This window comes from Schistocerca nitens, chromosome 9 (genome assembly GCF_023898315.1).
Source record: "Schistocerca nitens isolate TAMUIC-IGC-003100 chromosome 9, iqSchNite1.1, whole genome shotgun sequence".
Lineage (NCBI taxonomy): Eukaryota > Metazoa > Arthropoda > Insecta > Orthoptera > Acrididae > Schistocerca > Schistocerca nitens.
The window spans coordinates 144317569-144345105 of NC_064622.1; the positions used below are offsets into that span (position 1 = coordinate 144317569).

General features: G+C 41.3%; 1 protein-coding gene across 2 annotated transcripts in view; it reads right to left on the reverse strand.

Annotated features, from left to right (window-relative positions):
• Positions 1 to 13794: 13794 nt before the first annotated feature.
• LOC126203755 (probable ATP-dependent RNA helicase kurz) overlaps positions 13795 to 27537 on the reverse strand; it is a 134753-nt gene continuing 121010 nt past the window's right edge. For both annotated transcript variants that reach the window (XM_049938125.1, XM_049938124.1), the window contains one exon: positions 13795 to 13951. In XM_049938125.1, the coding sequence (XP_049794082.1) occupies positions 13875 to 13951 (77 nt within the window). In that variant the 3' untranslated portion in view covers positions 13795 to 13874. The remainder of the gene's footprint in view (positions 13952 to 27537) is intronic.

Consider the following 27537-nt stretch of genomic DNA (forward strand, 5'->3'; position numbering starts at 1 on the left):
CGTATTTATAAGGGTACCCTTCCTTTCTCACGTGCCTCGTCTTGTTTGAATTGATTGCTTATTTTTCTTTGATCTGATAAGTGCCGTTCTCTTTGTTATAGATGTTTACGTCACTCTAAGCTGAAAATGCATAACTGTTCTGTGTCATGCATTGTTTGTCGCATACTGATAATGAGTGTTTACGGCTTGTCGCCGCTCGCGGCTTGGCTTGCCTTTGTGCACGTTACCGCCGCTTACAACTTAAAAAAAAAAAAAAAAAAAAAAAAAAAGAGAGAGAGAGGAATCGTCTCATTAGCGAAACAATGGCAAGAGACTGCTATTTGTTGTTACTTACACTGCTGCTTACTTTGATAATGATCAACAAGAACCAAATAATGGACTGCGTATGATAGATGTTCTGAATGAGAGTTTAGCAAAATTTTTTCTCCGTTTGTAAATCTTTGCAGACGCCTCTTTCTGCACAGAAATTAGAGTCATCTTAGATTTAAAAATCTAATCAGTTGCCATGCTTCATTTCTGACTGTATCACTATTCAACATAAGAATAATACAAACATCAACATGATATGTATATTCTTCCGCGTTTGCTGTTGTCTCACTCTAGTTTCGTAGTTTATTAGGCAGACAGGATTTAAATGAAATAGCAGCAAACACGAAACAATACATGGCAAAATGTTTATATTTGTATTATTCTTATGGTGAAAAGAATACTGCATGTGATTCACAATTCATAAAAGTTCCTTTTAGCAACCATGTCTTCTCACAGGTAGGAAAAAATTCAGAACGCTGAGTTGGCCGTATTGACAAACATCCCAAACAGTATCGCCAGTCGGAGTTTCGTAGTACATTGAAATGCTGCTACATTCGATGATGAACAATACAGAATTTGTATTTACTTCGTTGGATAATGCATGAAAATGCAGTGGTCGAAACTCAGGGCGGAGAAAAAAAAAGCTCGTCTTCCACATTTTTTTTTTTTTTTTTTAATTTATTTACTGACGCAGAGGTTTTGGCGCCAGTATATATCTTTGTGCCTGCAAAGCATGCTGTGTAGCGCTACATATATTTGACGGCAGAATTTAGTTGTGGCGGCACCTACCAACATTTTTCAGAATTTCCGCTAACTTTGCACTCGATTCTAAGCCGCAGGCGGATTTTTGGTTTACAAAAACCGGAAAAAAAGTGCGGCTTAGATTCGAGTAAATACGGTAGTAGTGGACAGGTGGGGTGGGGTTCAGAGGGACAGAGCAATACTTTCTAGTAGAGTGCACTGGGACTAGAATGCCAACAGGTGTAGTGTCAAGAGATTGTGGAGGAGGAAGGTCAGGTAAAAGGGCGAAAAAGGAGAGGAGCTGGGAAAGATGGGTGAATGCTTTAGCAGGGGGTGGCAAACAAAGAGGCTGGGAGGCAAGGATGGGGAGGAAATTGTGGCACAGAGGGGGTGGAAACTGTTGGATGGAGGGTGTGGGGACAGTATATTACCATACGTTGAGGCCGGGATAATTACGGGAGCAGAGAATGTGTTGTGAGAATAACTCCCATCTGTGCAGTTCAGAAAAGTTGATGGTGGAGGGAAGGATCCAGATGGCTCAGATAGTGAACCAGCCATTGAAATCAAGCATGCAGTGCCACAGAGGAGTCTAATTTGCTCATGGCCATGGTGAGTGTTCATCCTGTTGAACAGCTGGTTGGCAGTAATACCAATATAAAAAGCTATTCAATGGTTGCAGCAGAGCTGGTAAGTCACATGGCTGCTTTCACAGGTGGCCTAACCCCTGAAGGGGTAGGATAAACCTGTGACAGGACAGGACTAGGAAGTGCCGGGTGGGTGGATTTGGCAGGTCTTGCACGTGGGTCTTCCTCAGGGATATGATACTTGTGATGAGGGATTGGGATTGGCATAGGGATGAATTAGGATATTGTGGAAGTTGGCTGGGCAACAGAACACCACTTTAGAAGGGCTGGGAAAAATCTCGGTTAGGATGTCCTGTATTTCAGGGCATGATGATAGGAAGTCAGAGCTCTGGCAAAAGGATGTGGTTCAGTTTTTCCAGTTCAGGTTGGTACTGGGTGAAGAAGGGGGCACTCCCTTGTGGCCAGTTCTTGGGGTGGTGGGAGAATTGGAGGCGTGAAAATTTCATGGGAGATCTGTTTGCGGACAAGGTCTGGAGGATAGTGCCTGTTTGTGAATGCCTTGGTGAGACCCTCAGCATACTGAGCAAGAGAGTTCTTGTCGCTACAGATATGCTGTTCCCAGGTGGCCATTCTATATGCAGAGAGATTATTTGGTGTGAAAGGGATGATAGCTGTCAGAATGCAGGTACTGTTGGTGGTTGGTAGGTTAATGTGGACAGAGGTGCAGATTGAGGCGTCAGTGAGGAGGAGGTCAACATCTAGGAAGGTGGTGTGCTGGGTTGAGGAGGAGTTGGTGTTGATTGGAGAGAAGGCACTGAGGTCGTGAAGGAATGAAGGTAGGGTGTCCTGGCACTGGGTCCAGATCATGAAAATATCATCAGTGAACCTGAAACAGACTAAGGGTTTGCTATCTTGGGAGGCTAGGAAGTTCTCATCTAGGTGACCCATAAATAAACAAGTTGGCATGGGGGGGGGGGTTGCCCATGACTGTGTTGGATGTGTTTTTGTATACCTTCCCTTCAAAGGAGAAGTAGTCATGGGTTAGGATAAAGTTAGAAAGGTGTATGAGGAATGAGGTAGTGAGTCTGGAGTATGAGGAACATTGGAAATGGTAGTGTTCAGTAGCAGCTGTAAGATCATAGGCATGAGGTATGGTTGTGTATAGGGAGTTGGTATAAACAGTGACGAGTGGGGATCCAGGAGGTAAATGGGTGGGGATGGTTGGTATCTTTGATGTGGGAGGCTAGATTGTGAGCAATTGGTTATAGGTGTTGGCCAGTGAGGGCCGAAATTCAGCTAATTTATTATGTTTTCTAATTTAATCCGTCTAGCAACTCATGAGACCGTCTGTGGCTCCTTTGTTGTATTGACTGAGAGCACTAACACCAAAAAATCAAAAAAAGGGTTCAACAGAACAGTGCTTTGGAGAATGATGTAATGCGAGTACATTTCACTGACACTGATAGGGCACAACACTTCCAGAGTATTAATAATGTGAAAAAAGGGAAGAGGAATCATTTGAAACAAGTGTCCTCATTCAATGTGCATAAGTCTTTGAGAAAAAATGTGAGTAATCTCAAATCCATCAAACAGTGTGAAATGGCATCCTCTTGGACAAAAGTGCTATGCCATGCCAAGAGGCCAATGAATCTGTGTCAATATCCTATATCAGCAATGAAACACAATGCCCTTGCTGAAGTTATGAGTATCATAAGCTGCAGGGGCATAATGGATACATCTGAATTACAGAATAAATGGAAAATTGAAGGAGTCACAGAAGTGAACAATATAATGACGAAAGTCAGTCATGAACTTCTGAAAACATGTTTTAACATTAAGTTCACCGATACTCCAAGAATCCATAAGGGCTGAATTTATCTACCAGAAGAGAAGACCATAAACACCAAACTTAATCTGTTGCTGTAAACATCCAAGGCATGGTCACTTAATGATGATGTGTAATGCAAAAAACTTGTGGAATTTGTGGGAAAGGTGCCCATGGAGCATGGTCTCCTTGTTCTTCTCTAGAAATATATACAAACTGCCCAAATGCTGCCCATTTGAAATAGCAACTGTCCATCCTACAGGCAAGAAAAAATCCAAGAAATATTCATTTATTTATTGTTCAGCTAACTCGGTCTATACCAGATGTAGCCTCTTTAAGTTATTAGATACATTTTTAAGAGGTGTTTCCACGCATCTTTGTCCACTGCTGTCTTCTGCCAGTTGAAGCCAGTAACTTTCCTGAGTTTCTGATCCCAGCGATCAGGTGGTCTCCCTGCTAGTCTTTGTTTTTCTCTGGGACTCCACTCTAAAACTGATTTGTCCATCTTCCATCCTTCATTCGTGCAACATGTCCTGCCCACTGCCATTTTAGAGTGTTAACCTGTTCTATAATATCTTTTACTCCTGTTATTGCTTGTATGTCTTCACTTTCCTGTCAATATTTCTTAGTGAGACCAACATTGACCTTCCCATAACTCTCTGAGCAGTTCTAAATTTCCTTTTGAAAAATTCGTTTAAAGTCCAAGTTTCACACCCATATGTTAAAACCTGTAGGACACAGTGACCAAAAACTGTCTTCTTTAAGTAGACTGGCATGTTAGATTTGAAAACTTCCGTAAGTTCTCCAACCCAGTTTAATTCGACGAAAAATTTCAGGTTTCAAATCCCCTTTTGTGTCATTTAATTGCCCCACATAAATGTATTCTGCAACATTGTTTAGGATGTTGCCGTTCAGCATTACGGTACTTGCCTTGCAGCTACCCATTTACTATGCATAACCTTAGTTTTAAAGTGATTTATTTTAAGTCCAACTTCCTGACAACAATCTTTTAAGTCTCTTATAGAGGACTGTGTTTCTGTCTTACTGTTAGCTAGGACCACTATATCATCAGCAAATCTCAGGTTGGTAAGCCTTTTACCATTTATACTTTTTCCTCTGTTGTTCCAAATAATTTTGAACATAGTCATCTCGAGAACTGTTATAAATAACTTCGGGGACATAGGATCCTTTTCCAGTGGGAAATTCGCACTTGTTTTTTCCTATGTTGATAGGTGCTACAGATGTCTCATAAATGTTGCACAATATGTTTGTATATTTTGTTTCCACTCCTTGCTCAGCCAATGCTTGTATGACTGTAGTGTGGCTGACAGGATCAAAGGCTTTTTCTCTACTAATTACCTCATGCAGTGTGTTTATATGGTCAATTGTACTGAAACCACTGTGGAATCCATCTTGTTCTATGGGCTCTGCTGTCTCCACTACCATTTTAATGTGATTTATCAGGACTTTAGTGAACACTTTATATATAACAGAAAGTAAGCTAACTGGCGGTAGTTCTTCAGATTGTGAATACTTCCCTTCTTATGTAGTAAGATTATGTTTGCTTTGTTCCAGCAGGTTGGGATGCTGCCATTCTATATACACAAACTAAAGACTTTAGCCAGCTGTTTGTCTGTTTCCTCCCCTGTAAGCTTGAGTATGTCAATTGTCAGACCATCATGATCCCCTGCTTTGCCATTCTGCATCTCGTTTATAGCTTTTCTTATTTATTCTGGGAGGATTTTGGGGACTTCATCATCATCTGCATAAGGTTTTCCTAGTGGTTCATGTGTTCTTTCATATAATTTACTACAGAAATTCTTTATATGGTTTAGAATTTCTTCCTTTTCTGTTATGCACCCATTATCAGTGTCAATTGCTATGATTTCATTTTTACCAATCATAAGCTTTTGTTTAGCTTTCTTGCAGTTCTTTTTATTCTCTAATGCTAATTTTATGGTGTTTCATTTTATTTTTGTGTGTCAGCTTTCATATTCTTCCTTATACACTTACACAGTTCTGAATATTCTATCTTGTCACAAGAAATTTTAATTTTCATCTCTCATCTTTTTACAGGAAAGCTTTGCTTTCCACACTTAACTTTCCTGGTTGTTTAGTAATTGTTGTCAGTCTACCATCTTTTTTTTCTTTGCAGTTTCCATTATCGTTTAAGCTAGATTTTCTTCTGTTGACTGAGCATACTGAAAATACTTTTTCTCCTTTTGTTTATCCATACCTATAATTTCTTTTTTCTGTGACATTAGTTTTCTTAGTTCTTGTTGAATATTAATGTTTATTTTCGCTCTTACCAGTTGGTAATTACAATCAGTGAAGGCTTCAGTGAGATCCTCAGTATATTTCAAGAGGGACTGCTCGTCATTGCAGATGCTGTATGGAAGGGACTTCTTGGTATGGAACAGGTGGCAGCTGTTGAAGTGGAGGTAATTGCTGGTGGTTAGTAGGTTTGATATGGATGGAGGTACTGATGTAGCCATCTTTAAGGTGGAGGTCAACATGTAGGCAGGTGGCTTGTTGGGTTGAGTTGGACGAGGTGAAGCAAATGGGGGAGGGGGGGAGTTGTTGAGGTTCTGGAGGAATATGGATAGTGTGTCCTTACCTTCAATCCAAATAGCAAAGATGCCATCAGTGAATCTGAACCAGGTGAGGGGTTTAGGATCCTGGGTTCTTAGGAAGGATTCTTCTAGATGGCCCATGAATAGGTTGGCATAGGATGGTGCCGTGTGGATTCCCATAGCTGTAACCTGGATTTGTTTGTAGGTAATGCCTTCAAAGGAGAAGTAATTGTGGATGAGGATATAATTGGTCAGGGTGACTAGGAAGGAGGTTGTTGGTTTGGAATCTGTCGGGCATCGGGAAAGGTATGTTCAATAGCAGTAAGGCCATTTGCATTAGGAATGTTAGTGTACAGGGAGGTGGCATCAATAGTGGTGAGCAGGGCACTGTGTGGTAAAGGGACAGGAACTGTGGAGAGTTGGTGGAGGAAATGGTTGGTATCTTTTATATAGAAGGGTAGTTTCCGGGTAATAGGTTGAAGGTGTTGGTCTACGAGAGCAGAGATTCTCTAAGTGGAAACACAGTAACAGGCCACAATGGGGCATCCTGGGTGGTTAGGTTTATGGACTTTAGGAAGTATGTAGAATGTAGGAATGCATGGAGTGGTAGAGGTGAGTAGAGAGATGGACTCCGGGGAGAAGTTCTGGGATGGGCCTAGGGATTTGATTAGTGACTGGAGATCCTGCTGGATTTGGCAAGGTATGTTCGTGGAAGTATCTGACAGCTGGCAGAGTCCTACCACCAGGTAATCGTTGCGGTTCAAAACAACAGTGGTCATTGCATCTGCAGTCATGAGAAGTCCTCGAAATATACCGAGAGTCTCACTGAAGCGTTCACTGTCTATAACTATCCTCCCAACCTTATAAAAAGACAAATCTCCTGTGCCTGACAACCAAGAAGCTGTCTGTCTGCATGAATGGCCACCAACAAACTGTGGCCAAGAAACAAGTGGACCACCTTGTTACTGAACACGTTGCCAAACATAATATCCTTTATTTCAATGACTGTTTCACAGCCTGTGCCATATGGATCCTTCCCACCAATACCAGCTTTTCTGAATCGCACAGGTGGGAACTTTCCCTGCCAAACATCCTACATTACCGTAACCCTCCTGGCCTCAACCTTAGTTAGTCACTGTCCCCACCCATCCAGTAGCCCCTTCCTTGTTCCCATTCCAGTACTATGCAGCCATCATTCCACCACCATACCCAGTCTCTCTATTTCTCTTATCCCCTGCCCTCCATCTAACCTGCAACACTTCACTGTCCACCCCCACCATACTATCCCTCCCCCTCCCTGCCCCAACCTCCTCTTTAGCCCCACCATATTATGCTTCCCCCTCCCTGCCCCAGCTTCCTCCTTACCCCCGCCCAGTTGCCACTCCCATCATGCACTGGTGCTGCTGCTCGCAGTGTGGTTTCTGTTGCTTGAAACTGCAGTCGTGTGTGTAAGTTGCATTTGCGTGCATGTGTGTATGTGTGTCTGATGTTGACGGAAGCCTTAATGTCCGAAAGCTATAATTGTGAGAGTCTTTTTGTTGTGCCTATCTGCGACTCAGCATCTCCATTATATGGTGACTAGCAATTTTCCTTCTTATAAAATTGTAATATTATAGTTTTCAAAAATGAATTACTTTGAGCTGCCACATTATTTATTAGTGATTATTCCAAGTTCACCTAGGATTGGAAATGCATATAAAAATGATGATTCTGTTTTTGTTCAAGAAGTAATCTTCAGACACAATACCATTACTGCAGACAAATTTAAAATATTTCACTATAAACTTCATTTATGTTGAGGAAACTCATACTAGATATGGAATCCACAGTATTCTATCATTTAGGCTTGTTCAGATTAATACAATACAGAACGAAGTGCATAATGTCATTTTATGCATGACTCTGTAAATACAATCATGAGATTCTACCTTGAGGTACTCACAATACTTACAATGGTCAATGAATGTAAAAATAATTTCTATAATGTCGAAATTCTGAGCAAACACAAACCACATTGCATAACTTTTTCGATAGTGACTTAGCTTTGACTGAAAATTCTAAAGAAAACAATAAATGTATCATAAAATGCCTTGTTAGAATTTTTAGTTATTCAGTTTCATACGCTGACTCACATATTTGATTTTTGCGTAGACTACTTCTGCCTCTTGGGCGGTGTTTGATACATTTTGCCTCCAACTCTGTTACTTTGAGTAGTATCCGTTGCACTAGCCTAACACTGAATAGAAGAAATTTTATTAGGGCAGCATAATCTATCCCTCACTGGGACTTGACACGTGATGAGTGATTCAACTTTTTTTTTTTTTTTTTTTTTTTTTTTTTCTTCTTCTTATGCGTTCACATAGAAGCTCACTCTGCATTCACATTGCTATTTTAACTACGTACATGAAGTTTGCAAATTGTTCTCCCAGAAGGTCTCTCCAGACTGTTTTTATGAGCAGTACATCAGTCACTTTTATAAGCTCTTGCTATTCCTAGAAATTCTGTTGTTTTTGCTGTGCATTATCATTCCGTGCCATGCCAAATCACTGTGCTGTAACCTCAAGCATATGAAAAATCCTCTCAGGAAGAGGCTTTAAATTGTTGTTGTTGCAATGTAATAACAATAGACATTGTTAGCTAGGACATGACATTGCGAGAAAATCACCAGATTAGTATTTTGCTGTGGCTGTCTATCTGAAGAGAGAAAATTCTCCCTCACTTAGCACAATTTTCAATCTTTTTGCTGGTTTTTCTTTCAGAATTGATTATTCCACCAACAAATCAGCTGATTATGACTGTCAGACATATTTCCTGTGCAGACTTTGTTCTGTTTATTGGAGATTTTATGTTTGTTGACAAGGAGACAGCCTATAGGACTCTTAACTCAGAGACTCGAGCTGCTATATGCCCTTTTCCTTTGCCCCTTAATGCTTCCAGTTTCCAAACCTATAGAAGCAATCTTCAAGATCACAAGACTGTTTCTTCAAAATAGCGTCATTCTCTTGAGTTTGTGGTGCCATGCAACGTAAACATATAAAAATGGGGCCTTAGACAGAGGTGTTACAATTTAATCTGAAATATGTGAGCCAGGTAGTCAAAAGTTTAAAGTATCACCTGAAAAATTTAACTTACATTATTGCTGTCAAATGCATGAAATACTACACTGGAATGAATTAAAACATTTATGGATTAGCTTTTGTAATTCTTGCCTGTGGATTTTGTGGCAACAAGTAATGGCATGCTGACTGGTGGAAGTTCTAGTAATATACCTGACAGCACGGCATTATGACCATAACAGCCAAGATACAAATAGGTGGGCCAGCAGTTTCATTCTCCCTCCCAAAGCTGCTAGGTATGACTGCACAAGTAAAAATTTTATATACCATACAACAGTCACAGTTCTTCCCAATGCTCGGGTGAGATAAAACAACAAACATCAGTGTGGATGAGTACCAGAGGTATTGTTGTACCTCAGGCACATAAAAGGAATTATGATTGTTCTTTGCAAATGCTGGCAACCTCTCTTGTTCTCCACATATTTCCCAGATTTATTAATAACTACCACATGATAAAAACTGGATTTGTACCCGGGCAAGAACTGTAAATTTTATTTTCTTTATGCCACATATTGTTACTTTCATTAATTGATCATTGAGAGATGTAAGTACAACTCATTAGTCAGTGACTAATATATCAGAACACACAGTCAATAACTTTTGCTCAATGATATCTGTGCTGTCAAAGACTGTAGGAGGCTCGGAAGTGATCACATAATGTGAGCCATGAATTTTTCACAAAGTGATTACTATTTCAAAATTGCTACTGCATTATGTAGAACTCCTGGTTCAAAAGAGAATGTTCAGAAGATGACAGGCAAAAGTTAGTTGCAATATGTGCATCTGTACATAGATCTGTGCGAATGCCTACAACTACTACCACCATTGTAACTTGGGAAAAGATTTTGCCAAAAAAATTCTGGTCCTATGTAAAATCACAAAGCAGGTTGAAGGCTTCTTCCTAATCACTAGTTGACCAGTCTGATGTGGCAATAAAAGGAAAGCTGAAGTTTTAAATTTCATGTTTAACAGTTATTCACACAGGAGGGTGCTAAAAATGTAGCATCATTTGATCATCACACAGACTCCCGTATGGAAGACACAGTAACAAGCATCCCTGGTGGTAAAGATGTAACGGAAAGAACTGAATGTGAATGTTGTCAGGTCTGGGTGGAATCTGAATTTGTTTTTACAAAGGGTACTGTGCGGCTCTGGTCCCTACTTAGCTTATAGTGCAAAGTCTCAAGCAAGTGAAAAAAAAGGCAGGTGATTCCTGTATATAAGAAGGGTAAAAACAATGGACCCATAATTACAGGCCAATATTCTCAATACCGATTTGCTGCAGAATTTGTGAATGTATTCTTAGTGTGAGTATAATTAATTTTCTCGAGGCGGAAAAACTTCTGCGCACAAAACAGCATGGTTTTATAAAGCATTGTTGTGAAACTCAACTTACCCTTTTCTCATGTGATATTCTGTGAACCATGGATCAAGAGCAACAGGCAGATTCTGTATTTCTACATTTCTTAAATTGTTTGACATGGTGCCCCACTGCAGACTTTCAACTGTTATTAGCACATGGAATAGGTTCCCAGGTATATGAGTAGCCCAGAGACTTCTTGCGTACCCAGTACTACGTCCTTGATGGCAAGTATTTGCCAGAAACTGTGGTATCATTAAGAGTGCGCAGGAAATGTAACAAGAGTGCAATTATTCTCTGTATACATAAATGATGTGATGCACAGGTTGAGCAGCAATCTGCAGCGGTTTGCTAATGATGCTTTGATGTTTGGGATGTTGTCATTGTTGAGTAACCATAGGAGGATACAAGGTGACTTAGATAAAACTCCTAGTTGGTGTGATGAATGGCAACTAACTCTAAATGTTGAAAAATGTGAATAGGATTGGGGAGAAGAGAAGTTTGTGGCACAACTTGACTAGAAGAAGGGATCGGTTGGTAGGACATGTTTTGAGGCATCAAGGGATCACAAATTTAGCATTGGAGGGCAGCGTGGAGGGTAAAAATCGTAGAGGGAGACCAAGAGATCAATACACTAAGCAGATTCAGAAGGATGTAGGTTGCAGTAGGTACTGGGAGATGATGAAGCTTGCACAGGATAGAGTAGCATGGAGAGCTGCATCAAACCAGTCTCAGGACTGAAGACCACAACAACAACATGTGAGTAGGAAAAACAATCTTGTAATTTTCTAATACAGCATTGCTGTTTGGGATGTTGTCATTTTTGAGTAACCATAGGAGGATACAAGGTGACTTAGATAAAACTCCTAGTTGGTGTGATGAATGAATGGCAACTAACTCTAAATGTTGAAAAATGTAAGTTAATTTATGTGAGTAGGAAAAACAATCTTGTAATTTTCTAATACAGCATTAGTAGTGTGCTGCTTGACACAGTCATATTGATTAAGTGTTGTGGCATAATGTTGCAAAGCAGTGTGAAATAGAATGAGTATATAAGGATTGTAGTAGGGTAGGTGAATGGTTGACTTTGATTTATTGCAAGAATTTTAGGCAATGTGGTTGACCTGTAAATGAGATCACATATGGAACACTAGAGTGGCCCATTCTTGAGTACTGCCGAAGTGTTTGGGATCCCCACCAGTTCAGATTAAAGGAAAACATTCAAATAATTCAGAGGCAGCCTGCTAGATTTGTCACCAGACCTTCAATCAACATGCAAGTATTATGGAGATGCTTCACAAATTGAAAAACTTGAGAAAATTTAGAGAACTGGTATTGAAGCACTGCAGAACAATTCTACTAAGCCAACATACATTTTGCATAAGAATGATGAAAACAAAATAAAAGGAATTAGAACTCGTAGGAGGCATATAGACAGCTGTTTTTCTCTTGCTCGATTTGAGTGGAACAGGTGCCAGAAACCAAGTGGCTCTGATTATATGCCCTCTATTCTTGTAGCATATTGATTGTTGTTCTATGGTAAAAATCAATATGTTCATTTAGATGTTAAGTCAACAGCAGGACATAACACAGTAGTTACTTGAAACACACATTTATTAAATCAAAATGAGCCCTTCATATTATGAACTGTCTTTCTTTTTATTTTTATTATTATTATTATTATTTTCGATTATTCCCATTTAAGAGAGCGTTTGAACTTGAATTCCTTTATGATGATTGTTTATGTTTTTTCTGAGCCCAAATTTTCTTCATGTGTTCACTGTGTTGTTTCTTTCGCTCCGCTGTCCATTTGCATCCTGTTCTCTTCTGTGTTGTGGTGTCAAATTTATGTTTTTTGATGATGTTCCTGAATTCAGTTCTATTTTCTGCATAATTTACTGTTATGTGTGCTTGTCTGAGGTCCTCTTCAACTTCTTTTATCCATTTTGTTTTTCCCCTGCCTGAGTTGATGACTTTAAGAATTCGCTTTGAAATTCTGTTTTCATTCATCCTGTGGATATGTCCGTAGAACTGCATTCTTCTTTTCCTTATTGTATCTGTAATCTTGTCTGTGTATTTATATAATTCTGATGTTGGTCTCTTCTTCCAGATTCCTTGCTCTTGTATCGGGCCAAAAATTTTCCTGAGAATTTTCCTTTCTTGTTTCTCTATTTCTTTGATTTTAGTTTGCCCACCTATTTGTGTTGTTTCAGATGCATACAGTGCCTCCGGAAGTACGACGGTGTTGTAGTGCCTCAATTTTGCGTTAATGGATATGGACTTTTTGTTATAATAGTTCCACGTGAGTTTATATGCTTTCTGTAGTTTTTTTATTCTTTCCTCATTGGCCTTTAGGTTGATCCCTGATGGCTGGATGATTTCTCCCAGGTATTTAAAATGTGGTACTTGTACAATTTTCCCATGGGTTGTCACAATAGGCAATTTGTCTTGTGGCACTCTTTCTATGTACTGGGTTTTCTCATATGAGATTTGCAGGCCGGTTCTTTGTGCAATTTCGTGTAATTTCTCTATGGTGTTAGTTATTTTTATTATTATTATTATTGTTATTATTATTATTATATTGAGGAAACTGATGTATTTAATGTGTGAGAAAGAGATGCAATGTCATGTCATAGCAACCCCAGGGAGAAAGATGGTAGCTGAAGACTCCATAAGAAATAAGAACTGTGCTCTTTCGTGGCATCTGATCAGTCTCAGTACAAATAGACAATTGAGAGTTGGTTATGATTAGCAGAAAACGTTATCATATAGATCAGTACACTACTAATTCTTCTTAGAACCTGTCAGTATATATCAGCCTTGTGTGGGGGTACAAGATCCATTGAACAGCTCAAATTTTTCTTTCAACTGTATTCAGTTTTTTCTCTCTTTTTTTTTTTTAAATTTACCTTCTATTTTTAATTGCTTTTGATTTCTAAGCCAAGCCTTCAGCCGTTCTTGTTTTTGGTGTGGTTTTGGGCCTTCAGCCCAGAAAGCATCTCAAGTTTTCTTTAACTAGGCCTTCAGCCATATTGTCTAGTTGTGATGTTTTAAAGCAATGTGTAAATTAGTGGTTCTTGGAAAAATAAAGTTGTGTGTGATTGTGTGACTCACAGTAACTGTTTATGGCCCCATCCACAATTGTAACCTTATCCTTTGTGCTCTCTGAGTACGTACCATCCAGGTTCCAGCTTGACAGCCAGACTTGATGATTTCAATGTAAGCAATCTGCGATTTATTTTTAATATGGTACAAGAAAAATGAAGTTACTGACACACTACATTAATTAACAAATATAAATAATATTTATTTAACAAATATTACAAAAATACATACAATTATCTTTACACTCATCACAATATATCTCTATATGGGTGGCCACAGCAATGCAGCTTCACTATAAGCAGATTCTGGCAGCCATTTTTGATAAGCTTCCAATAAATCTGAAACATAAATTAAAATTATTTACATAATGAAAGATATAATTTATTTTCATTGAAACATTACTCATTATTATACATGAATTAAAAAGTGAAATTGCTCTGTAGTATATGAATTACTAATAAAACTGGTCATCTGATCTGGTTAACCGGCTAGTATGTCACATATCTGAGTTGTGCGCTGCCTCTAGTTATCTCTCGTGCCACTACAGAAGCCAATGAGCAATTGGAGGCTGGCTGGAATAAATGAAGGGGCAGTGACTTGACTACCAATATAGCTATGAGAAGGAGTCAAATGGAAACCTCTTAAAAGTGTAGTTAATCGACATTTCATGCCAAAGTTCTGCAAGTTCACAGCACGGAATGCCCTACAGGTAGCAGCACACAACAAACTTGTGAAACGCGGACATAATACCAGCTCAAAATGGCTGCCCTGCTTGCGACATTCATGAAGGAAGAACAGCATTCTGTCATATGTTTTCTAAGAAGTGAAGGTATGCTGGGTTGGTCGGTTAATTTTGGGGGAGGGAACCAAACAGCGAGGCCATCAGTACCATGAACTAGGATGGCAGAAATCAAGGGAGGAATAACACAAACAGCATAGTCCAGTGAAGGGGAAGGGATAATGTGCAAACAAAGACAGAAAAGGGCAGCAGGATGAAGAAAGAACAGGAGGGGGGTGGGCGGAAATAGGGAGAGCAGGGGTGCCCTAGAAATGCTATGCACGGTGGGGCACCAGCACCACCACCCAATTGTCCCCCCGACACACGCACAGTACCACACCATTATTATGATACAATGGGGACAATACACAAGAAACGGGGAAAAAAAACAGCACAACAGATCAGACAGAATGTACAGAAAAGGTGGGGAGTATCTGGCCAGTGCGGAGGCAAGGTAAAGGACTCCATAATCAATGACTACGCTAATTGAGGGACTCAAAATCCAGAGGAAAATTCAAGGACTCATACCTGAAAGTACAAACCACTTTTATGAATAAAACTGAGGACAGATGTAACCATGTGAGAGTCATCCACTAATACCCAAGACAAGGAAGATGGGATGGCATATTTAATGTGAAGGTCCAAAAGGCATGGGCAGTCCAACAAAATATGGATCGCCATGGGCACAACACCACAACTCCAAAGGTGGAAAGGGGGGAGGGGGTCATTTTGTGGAGTAAAAGCCCATAGGTCAACCTAGTATGGTCAACAAGAGGATGACAGATTCCCGTTGGGAGAGACAGAGGGAAGAACACCCTTTGGTGGATGTCTCCTTGATGGCGTGTGAAGTTTATTAGATGGGGGCGGGGGATAGTCTCCCAACAGTCAGCCCACAATTGAGGAAAAATGAATTTAATGTAGGGTACAGAGAATGGGGGTAGGGAGAGGGGCGGTGGTAGGTGGCCAACCCCCAACCAGACGATCAGCAAGTTCATTGCCCGAGATACATATGTGGCCAGGGACCCAAAGGAAGTTGACCAACCGAGCAGCATCTGCTAGGTCATGGTTGGCAGAGACCAGAGGATGGTGGGAAAAACGCTGAGCAATAGACTGAAAGCCACTCATTGAGTCTGTACTTAACAAAACTCAGGTGACGGAGGACCATTTAATAAAGCACATCAGGGCCCAATAGATGGCCATCAATTCCACAGTAAACACTTCTCCCAAAGGCAGACAACAGATGGTGTTCTGTGCCAACAGAAGATGTGTCGGCACATCCCACATGATCAGCAGATTTAGAACCATCAATGTAAAAAACAATGATATCCTGAAACTCCTGTAAGAGTGTATGGAAAAAACAACGGAACACCATTGGAGCAATGGAGGCAACAGGCAGGCGATGACCCGAAGCAGCAAAAATAATAGAATTGGAGTGGAGAGTAGGGGAAGAGCAGACAGGAAACCAGGAGTTGGGACTGGAAAATTTAAAGGGGATGGATCCCAGCATCAACCAGAAGACTATTGACAGGACTAGTGTGAAAGGTACCCACAGCTAAAAGGATATGAGGATGGTGAATTGGGTCCCAGAGGAGCAGTGTGGAAGGGGCAGCTGATCCATAAACTTGACAACCATAATCCAGATGAGACAGCCTGGTAAAGTCGGAGATGGTTGGAATATCCGCCTCCCAAGAGGTGTGGGCAAGGAAGCATAGAACATTGAGGTTATACAAACAGCCAACCTTCAGATGACGGACGGATATGGGGCAATCAAGTAAGCTTGTTGTCATAAAGAAGACCCAAGAAAGGGAGCTGGGGGGGCCACGATCGGGTGTTGGGCATCAACTTAAAGCTCTGGATTAGGATGGACCATAGTAAAGCAACAGAAATGCTCCACCATCAACTGAAAGGGAGGGAACTGAAAACCGTGTGAAAGTGTCCACATGGAAGCATGCTGGATGACACCCTGGAGCTCTCATTATGCAGAGGCCACCGAGTCATAGCTAGCCCAAATACAGAAATAATCCACGTAGAGAACGAGGTGACCAACAATCTGGCAGAGGACACAAGTCCATTAATAGTGATTAGAGTCCTGTGGAACACCGTTCTCCTGGGTCCACTAAGAGCTGAGAACTGCACCAAACAGGACTCTGAACAGTCAATAGGAGAGGAACTGGCGAGTAATAATGGGGAGGGGGCCTTGAAGACCCCATTCATGGAGCATAAGTAGGATGTGATGGTGCTAAGCTGTGCCATAAGTCTTACAAAGATCAAAGAAAATTGTGATAAGATGGCAGCATTGAGAAAATGCATGCTGAACTGCAGTTTTCAATTGAAGCAGATGACTTATCGGAGGTCATATCTCCCAAAGGCCACACTGGTAAGTAGATAAAAGGTCCTGAGATTCAAAGACCCAATTGAGCTGATGAGCCACCATCCATTCTTGTGCTTTGCAGGAGACATTAGTCAGGCTGACGGGTCAGTAACTATCAAGGGATGATGGATCCTTGCCATGCTTAAGGATATGAACCACAATGCTGTCTATCAATTGAGAGGGGAAAATGCCTTGGAGCCAAATACATTTAAACATCTGGAGGAGATACTGGCATTGAGGAGGACTGATGTGTTGAACCTACTGGTTATGGGTGGAATCAGGACCAAAAGCTGAATCATGGGAAGAAGGGAGAGCCAGAAGAAGCAAAAGCCGGAAGTTCCCATTCAGTAAAAGGTTCACTGCGTAGAAGTGATGATCACAGATAGCAGTGGCAATAACCATGCTCCACCACTGAACTGGCTGTAGACGAACGAAGCCCATCAAGCAGGGAATGGCAATGCCAGCAATGTGGATTATCTTTTTCTGACAGATTATGGATGACTTCATCAATACAACCTGACAAAGAATGTGGAAATGTGATCTGGGAGATATATAGAGGCCAATCAGCATGACGGCAAGACCATGTGAGGTAAACTGGTCATCAGAGGGTGGAAAGGGAACAAGAGAATCAACGGGAAGTGGTCATGTCACAGAGGTCATCGTGTGGCAGCCAGTGTAAGGAACGAAGAAGAAGGGAAGGGAAGGGAAGGGAAGGGAAGGGAAGGGAAGGGAAAGAGAGTGAAAGATCAATGGCAGAGAAAGTGCCATTTGCAGCACTGAAATGAGTAGGAGACCCACCATTAAGAAGGCACAGGTGATGGTCCACAAGAAACTGGTCAATGACGAACCCCTGGCTAGATGACGGAGTTCTGTCCCACAAAGAGTGATAGGCATCAAAATCTCCAAGAAAGGGAGGGGGGCAGTTAGGGCAGCAGATGTAGGTGGCTTGTCAGGAGGGATACAGAGATTGCAAACTGTGACAGCAGAGTCCAAGCAGACCTGAATGGCAACCACTTTAAACTGAGTATGAAGAGTGATCCATGTACTAACAATATCTGTATGGACCAATGTGCAGAAGCCACCGGAGCTGTCGTGCGGCTGACCTGTTTCACATAGAAAGCACAGAACCCACGAAGGGTCATTAAAATGAGATTCCTGGAGAATGACACAAGCTGCTGAGTAAAAGACAATAAGGGATTGCAGCTCTGGGAGGTTACGGTAGTATCCATTACAGTTCCACTGAATAATCACGGAGTGGGTATCCACATGAGAGGCGATGTGGCTGGAGACAAACATGCCGCTGGGTCACCACATGTCACCAAAGACGATGGAATGACATCCATAAATATGATGTAAGACTCAGAGGAGGAGATAGAACAACCGGGGAAAGGGGGTGGGGGCTTGTCCTCCTCCTCTTTCATAGGTTGAGGAGGACAGGGCACAGAGGGTGAGTAAGCTTCTGCAAGATCTGAAATCAAATGAGAGTGGGCAACTTTGGAGTGCGTAGACTGTGTATCATGTGGCTGAGTTGTGGTAGCCTCCAGCCAGAGGAAGAAGTCCTGGGAGGGAGCCCTAGCACTAGTGGGTGCTGAAGAAGGAGGACACTTCTTCAGCCAGGTAGGGGAGCCGCACATGGAGGGGAGGGTGGGGGAACTGCATGGCAGGGGGAGAGAAAAAGGGATGGGAGTGTGGCAAGAAAGAGGGAGGAGGGGGAAAGGACATAACAGAGGCAAAAGCAGAAGTCATTGATACATGATGAAGTCGGTTAAATTTCTGACAAGCCTTAGTATAAAATAAACAATCCAGGGACTTATACTCTTATATCTTCTTTTCTTTCTTATACACCGGGCAATATGATGAGCGTGGAGAGTGACAATTTACACACACAGGTGGGGGAATGCATGGGTTCCCCTCCTGGAGTGGATGTCCATAGTCACCACATAGAGGGTCCGTCATACATCGGGAAGATGTGGACGAAACACAAGCACCGAAAGCACCTCATGGGTGGTGGGACATATTGTTTCGTCTCACACCAATAACACACAGCCTTTACCTTCTCTGGGAGGGTATCTCCCTGAAAAGCCAGAATAAGGGCACCTATATCGGTGCAGTTGTCTTAACAACCTTTCTGCATGCACCGAACAAAATGAATGCTCCATCATTCCAGATTGACCCGGAATTCCTCATCAGTTTGAAGGATGAGATCCCTGTGAAAAATGACTCCCTGGACCCTATTCAATGAATAGTGAGGTGTAATATACAATGGGACATCGTCAAGACGATCACAAGCATGAAGAGCTGCAAACTGGGTAGCAGAAGAGGTTTTGATCAAAAGGAACCCAACCGCATCTTCCTGAGACTCTCCGCTTCACCAAACTTGTCTTTGATATTTTACGCAAAAAATTACGGCTTTGTGGTGGTGAATGTATCCCCATTCGTCCTACTACACACCAGATAGCGTGGAAATTGTTTCACTCCAAGCTGGCAAGTTTGGCTCTCCTCCCAGGGTGTGGCCAGGGAAGGGCTGGCCAAAGGGTCGATTTGCACGCAAAGCATCTGCCCTGATACCACCACTCGTCAGGGTCTCCCCCCATGGGTGCCACCCAGACACAGCATGGGCCTTACAGCATGGTGGCTGTTGCTGGGAGTTTCAATGCTCCGTAATGACAAGCAACTACTCCTAGGCATAAATGGGGAGGCAATAGCTCAGGTATCAGAAGTGTAATCCCTGTGTTGTAAGGGTGCTTATATGGATGGGTACAAGACAGCCCCGCCAGACAGACTGGCTACATATGCTGATGATCTAATGGTGCAGAGGGGGGCTACAGTGGGAAAGGAAGGAGGGAGAGGAATCCCCACTATAGACACTAGGGAGGGAGTTCTTTCCCAAATGGCTCACACTACAGACAGAAAATGTAAAAGTGGAGGTCAAACTCCAAAAGGAGATCAAAAACACCAAAAGTAAGGATGAAAGAGAAAAGGCAAGGGGAACAAAATGCAAGGAATAAAGGAAACCAGGCGGATAGCCAGGTCGGCATAAGAGAGAACAAAGAGTGGGAAAAGCGGGGGTAGTGGGGAATGAGGGGCAGCAGGGAAAGAGCAAGGATGGGGAGGGAGGGGCACAGTGAAGGAAATGCAGTTTGGGAATGAAGACTGGGCAGTAGTAGCTAGGGGACCTATAGGCACCATGTATGAACTCACGAAAGAATCATGAGCTCTCTGGGATAGCAATGATGGTACAAAATGTATTTAAATCCATCAGCAAATGAAGGTCTAGTATGGTGATGCATGTCTATCACTGCGGAAAATGTACGAATGGAATATTTAAGTTCAGAAATTGCTTGAATTCCATGACAAGACACCTAGGTCAGGCACACCATGATGTGACACCAGAGTCTACTGCAGCTGTTGAAGTGATTGTGATGGGAAATGATCTTGTGATGATGGATGAAACAGTGACACATCTGAACATTAGTCATGGCTCAGCACTTCACATTAGCGTAAGTTTCACAAAGTATCTGCAAGATGGATGCTATTGAAAGAAGGCCACACTGACATCTGTGAACAAGTACTGCAGTACTTTGAGCAGAAGGTAATTGCACCTAGTGATCTCGACCATTCAGAGAGGACATCAGAGGAAAGAAATTTTGTTCTGATGATGAGGTGCAGCAGGAGATGCACGAGTGGTGTGCACATGACCAAAAGGATTTTTTTCAGAGGAATCTGTGCATTTCCTATGTGCTGACGGAATCGTGTTGAACACCAGAGAGACTATGTTTCCAGTTTTGTTCAGAAAAAAAAGAAAAAGTTTTTAAATATATATAAGATTTTCATTTGACTTCTCCTTGTAGTTGGAGCTGTAGATAACCCTCGGCTTAAAGATAGCAGACAGACATCGACACTTCATATTCTGATATGCTTTATGTATCATACAGAGAAGCAGATATGTTGAAAGGCTTACATTGAGTCATGAATTCTTTTTGGAACAGTGCTTTATCCGAGAACAATATTACATTTGTAATTAGAAAATAATTTTTGTATTTTAGTTATGTCAAAACAGAGATAAGATGGGTGGCACTGTTTTGAAGGACTCTTGGGCCGAGAGGCACATACATGTAGTTTGTGTGGGTGGGAGGAGAAACACATAAATCTCTAAAATCATAAAAATGAACAAATTATATTTAAAAGTAAGACAAATTATTTCTCAGCACATAGATAATCCAGAACAAAAGACAGCCCTAACTTTTACATTGGATAAAATTTCCTTTTATTGATGATGATAGAAATTTAATCATAAACACCATCTCTGACATACAATTAGAATGATAACTTGACAGTTGAGCATCTACAGCTACGCGATTACTCTGCTATTCACAACAAAGTGCCTGGGAGAGGGTTCAATGAACCACCTTCCAGCTGTCTCTCTACTGTTCCACTCTCGAATGGCATGCGGGAAAAGCGAGCACTTAAATTTTTCTGTGCGAGCCCTGATTTCCCTTATTTTATCGTGCTGATCATTTCTCCCTATGTAGGTGGGTGCCAACAGAATGTTTTCACAATCGGAGGAGAAAACTGGTGATTGAAATTTCATGAGAAGATCCCGCCGCAACAAAAAACACCTTTGTTTTAATCATTGCCAATCCAATTCACGTATCATGTCTGTGACACTATCTCCCCTATTTCACAATAATACAAAATGAGGTGTCCTTTTTTGTATTTTTTTGATGTCATCCATCAGTCCCACCTGATGCGGATCCCACACCGCACAGCAATACTCCAGAATAGGGCAGACAAGTGTAGTGTAAGCAGTCTATTTAGTAGACCTGTTGCACCTTCTAAGTGTTCTGCCAATGAATCACAGTCTTTGGTTTGCTCTACCCACAATATTATCTATGTGATCATACCAATTTAGTTTATTTGTAATTGTAATCACTAAGTATTTAGCTGAATTTACAGCCTTCAGATTTATGTGACTTATCAGGTAATCTAAATTTAGCTGATTTCTTTTAGTACTCATGTGAACAACTTCACACTTTTCTTTATTCAGGGTCAATTGCCACTTTTCGTACCATACAGATATCTTATCTAAATCATTTTGCAAGTCTTTTTGATCATCTGATGACTTTACACGACAGTAAATGACAGCATCATCTGCAAACAACCTAACACGGCTACTCATATTCCACGTGGTCACCACCATTCATTATGAATTTTGGCCAAAGATAAATAAGAGCTTAAGTGCTGTGCTGTGATTGTAGAAACCTGACCATCTGAGGTGAGCCAAAAGCACCTAAGCCTGGAAAATATTGATCAGGAACAATAGAGAGCCTATAACACTTCCTTGGGGAACGCCAGATATTACTTCTGTTTTACTTGATGACTTTCCGTCTATTACTACGAACTGTGACCTTTCTGACAGGAAATCATGAATCCAGTCGCACAACTGAGGCGATACTCTGTAGGCACGTAATTTGGTTAGAACACGCTTGTGAGGAAAGGTGTCGAAAGCCTTCTGGAAACCTAAAAATATGGAATCAATTTGACATCCCCTATCAATAGCATTTATTACTTCAGGAGTGTAAAGAGCTAGTTTTGTTTCACAAGAACGATATTTTCTGAATCCGTGCTGACTATATGTCAATAAATCGTTTTCTTTGAAGGACATCATAATGTTCGAATACAGTATATTTTTTAGGTACTTCATAATGTTCGAATACAGTATACTTTCGAGGTACTTCATAATGTTCAAATACGGTATATGTTCTAAAACCCTACTGCAAATCGACATTAGTGATATAGGCCAGTAATTCAGCGGATTACTCCTACTTCCCTTTTTGGGTATTGGTGTGACTTGAGCAATTTCCCAGTCTTTAGGTACAGATCTTCCTGTGAGCAAGTGGTTGTATATAATTGCTAAATATGGAGCTATTTTATGAGCATACTCTGAGAGGAACCTGACTGGTATACAATCTGGACCGGAGGCCTTGCCTTTATTAAGTGGTTTAAGCTGCTTTGGTACACCGAGGATATCTACTTCTATGTTTCTCATCTTGACAGTTGTTCTTGATTGGAATTCAGGAATATTTACTTTGTCTTCCTTGGTGAAGGAGTTTTGGAAAACCATGTTTAATAACTCTGCTTTAGTGGCACTGTCATCAGTGACTTCACCGTTGTTATCGTGCAGTGAAGGTACTGACTGCCTCTTGCCACTGGTGTGCTTTATGTACGACCAGAATCTCTTTGGGTTTTCTGCCAGATTTCGAGACAGAATTTCTGTTGTGGAAATTATTTAAAACATCTAGCATTGAAGTACGCGCTATATTTTAAACTTCTGTAAAACTTTGCCAATCTTGGGGATTTTGCGTTCTTTTAAATTTGGTATGCTTTTTTCGTTGCTTCTGCAACAACGATCTGACCTGTTTCGTGTACCATGGGGAATCAGTACCATCACTTATTAATTTATGTGGTATATATCTCTCAATTGCTGCTGATACTATCTCTTTGAAAAAATTCCACAACTTTTCTACACTTACATGATCAGATCGGAAGGAGTGACGACTGTCTCTTAAAAAGGTGTTAGAGCATTTTTATCAGCTTTTGTAAATAGATATACTTTGCGTTTCTTTTTTATGGTTGTAGGTGTTACAGTATTCAGCCTAGCAGCAACTGGCTTGTGGTCGCTAATCCCTGTATTCCTCACTGCACTCACTATTTGTCCAGGATTATTTGTTGCTAAAAGGTCAAGTATGCTTTCGCAACCATTTACGCTTCGAGTGCGCTCATGAACTAATTGTTCAAAATAATTTTCTGAGATAGCATTCAGTACAATTTTAGATGACTTTTATGCCTGCCGCCGGCTTTAAATGTATAATTTTTCCGACATATCAAGGGTAGATTGAAGTCACCACTGACTATAATTGTATGAGCGGGGTACTTATTTGAAATGAGACTCAAGTTTTCTTTGAACTGTTCAGCAACTATATCTTCTGAGTTGGGGGGGTCAATAAAACGAGCCAATTAATAGTTTAGTCCGATTGTCAGATATAACCTCTACCCATACTATTTCACATGAACTATCTACTTCAATTTCGCAACAAGGCAAACTACCTCTGACAGCAATAAATACTCCACCACCAACTGTATTTAATCTTTCCTTTCTGAACACTATTATATCGTTTGAAAAAATTTCAGATGAACTTATTTCTGCCGTAAACCCACCACCCAATGGCCCAAGTCAAGGAATCTGCAGCCTACACGATCACGGAAACGCCTGACCTCTGATTCAGACCCTCCACTCGGCTCTGCACCAAAGGACCACAGTCGGTTCTATCGACGATGCTGCAGATGGTGAGCTCTGCCTTAATCTTGGAAGCAAAACTGGCAGTCCTTACCATTTCTGCTAGCCGCCCGAAACCAGACAGACACACGTCATTGGTACCAACATGAGCCACCATCTGCAGTTGGCTGCACCCTGTACTCTTCATGGCATCCGGAAGCACCCTTTCCACATCCGGAATGACTCCCACCCACTGGAATGCGCACAGATTGCACACTGGCTTCCTTCCCCTCCTCGGCAGCCATGTTCCTAAGTGGCCCCATTACATGCCTAACGTTGGAGCTCCCAACTACCAGCAAACCCACGCTCTGTGAATGCCCAGACCTTGAGGGCCAAGAAGCTTCCTCTGGAACAGGGTAGACAACTGCATCCGGCTCAGAGACATCGTCAGCCACAGATAACGCCCGAAACCCGTTCGTCAAACGAATTGGGGAGGCCTTACGATAGGCCCCTTGGAAAGTTTTTCGCTACCTGCCAGACTTTGGAATGATCTCCAACTCGACCATGGGTGAGGGGTCAACCTCAGTGCAGGCAGTACCCAGGGCGGTCACAGCAGTGGCGCCATTGGGTGGTGGGTTTACGGGTTCTGCTTAATAGGTCAGGAGTCCACTACACACAGGAGGCAGCTACATGGATAGTGGGGGCTGTGTGGAAGGGACTGGGCTGTGCTCGACGTCCCTCGCAGTTGCATCACATATATGACAAAGAAAAATGTCATAGTTTATAAATAATGTCAAAGGATCCTTAAAATGTAAATAAATAGCATTCACACAACCACCAAATATATATTTTGGAATCATACTGGGTCTATACAAGGGCGATGTACTTGAGGACAATATTATGGAAATGGAAGAGGATGTAGATGAAGATGAAATGGGAGATACGATACTGCGTGAAGAGTTTGACAGAGCACTGAAAGACCTGAGTCGAAACAAGGCCCCCGGAGTAGACAACATTCCATTGGAATTACTGACAGCCTTGGGAGAGCCAGTCCTGACAAAACTCTACCATCTGGTGAGCAAGACGTATGAAACAGGCGAAATACCCTCAGACTTCAAGAAGAATATAATAATTCCAATCCCAAAGAAAGCAGGTGTTGACAGATGTGAGAATTACCGAACAATCAGTTTAATGAGCCACAGCTGCAAAATACTATCACGAATTCTTTACAGACGAATGGAAAAACTAGTAGAAGCCGACCTCGGGGAAGATCAGTTTGGATTCCGTAGAAATACTGGAACACGTGAGGCAATACTGACCTTACGACTTATCTTAGAAGAAAGATTAAGGAAAGGCAAACCTACGTTTCTAGCATTTGTAGACTTAGAGAAAGCTTTTGACAATGTTGACTGGAATACTCTCTTTCAAATTCTAAAGGTGGCAGGGGTAAAATACAGGGAGCAAAAGGCTATTTACAACTTGTACAGAAACCAGATGGCAGTTATAAGAGTCGAGGGACATGAAAGGGAAGCAGTGGTTGGGAAGGGAGTAAGACAGGGTTGTAGCCTCTCCCCGATGTTATTCAATCTGTATATTGAGCAAGCAGTAAAGGAAGCAAAAGAAAAATTCGGAGTAGGTATTAAAATCCATGGAGAAGAAATAAAAACTTTGAGGTTCACCGATGACATTGTAATTCTGTCAGAGACAGCAAAGGACTTGGAAGAGCAGTTGAACGGAATGGATGGTGTCTTGAAGGGAGGATATAAGATGAACATCAACAAAAGCAAAACGAGGATAATGGAATGTAGTCGAATTAAGTCGGGTGATGTTGAGGGTATTAGATTAGGAAATGAGACACTTAAAGTAGTAAAGGAGTTTTGCTATTTGGGGAGCAAAATAACTGATGATGGTCGAAGTAGAGAGGATATAAAATGTAGACTGGCAATGGCAAGGAAAGCGTTTCTGAAGAAGAGAAATTTGTTAACATCGAGTATAGATTTAAGTGTCAGGAAGTCATTTCTGAAAGTATTTGTATGGAGTGTAGCCATGTATGGAAGTGAAACATGGACGGTAAATAGTTTAGACAAGAAGAGAATAGAAGCTTTCGAAATGTGGTGCTACAGAAGAATGCTGAAGATTAGATGGGTAGATCACATAACTAATAAGGAGGTACTGAATAGGATTGGGGAGAAGAGGAGTTTGTGGCACAACTTGACCAGAAGAAGGGATCGGTTGGTAGGACATGTTCTGAGGCATCAAGGGATCACCAATTTAGTATTGGAGGGCAGCGTGGAGGGTAAAAATCGTAGGGGGAGACCAAGAGATGAATACACTAAGCAGATTCAGAAGGATGTAGGTTGCAGTAGGTACTGGGAGATGAAGAAGCTTGCACAGGATAGAGTAGCATGGAGAGCTGCATCAAACCAGTCTCAGGACTGAAGACCACAACAACAACAACTGGGCACTGAGCAAAGATAATTGCAGGCAAGTGAAATCTTAATTACAGGTTCATTCATTAACATTAAAGTCAAGAATTGTAAAGTGTAAATGGCAATGTCCATCTAAAGTAAAATTATTGAACAGTAATTAACTTTGAATAACAACTTCATTTTAACAGGTAATGTCATTCATGGGACATATTGCCAAGTGCTTTCATTAGCTGGACTGTAGTGTCGAAAGTCAAAGTAACCAAACTGAACAAGTAATTAAAGCTGAATCAAATGGAAGCTGAATGTTGTGGCCATCCAGGAAACATTACAAAGAGTAGTAATTAAAATGAACAACATTTTGATTTTGTTTGAATGCTGGGGTTTAGCATCTTCTATGGTGTCATATTTCTTTCAGCAGAGTGTATTAACAAAACTATGGAGAAAAACTATTGTAAAATTGGTAAAAATAGTCAAGGGCTTTTTGCAACAGAAAATGATAAATACAGGGGTATTCAAAAAGAGGCAACAGATTTCAAACATTTATTGCTTCCAAACTACAAAAGATAGAAACAATTCCAATGTTCCTGATAGATAAAAGTTCAAATTTCAATGTGCGTACCATGTGTTAAATTTCAAAAATTTATCCATGCAGTATCATGATTTTCATTTTAATGCAGAGTGGAATTTTTTCACAAGTCACGGTAAAAATGTTTGTGATGGTATTGGTGATGCAATTAAGCATATGGCTCCATGACCTAGTCTGTAGCATCGCCCAGAACACAACATTCTATCACGTCTGCAATTATCTACCTGGGTACACAAAAATACCTCCGCCATACGATCATTTCATGTTTTGGAGGTTGAGGTGAAATCTATCGAAGAGTTGCTAAAAAGCAGAATGGAACATGTTGAAGCTATTGCAGGCACAAGGAGCCACCATCACTTTTCTCCAGCAGACACTGATAATGTGCAGTTGAGCAGACTGTCTGGTTATAATTATAGGTTCTTGCACACCATGTGTCTTCAACATGTCTGATCATGGATTCAGAAGCAAATGTAGCAACATACAA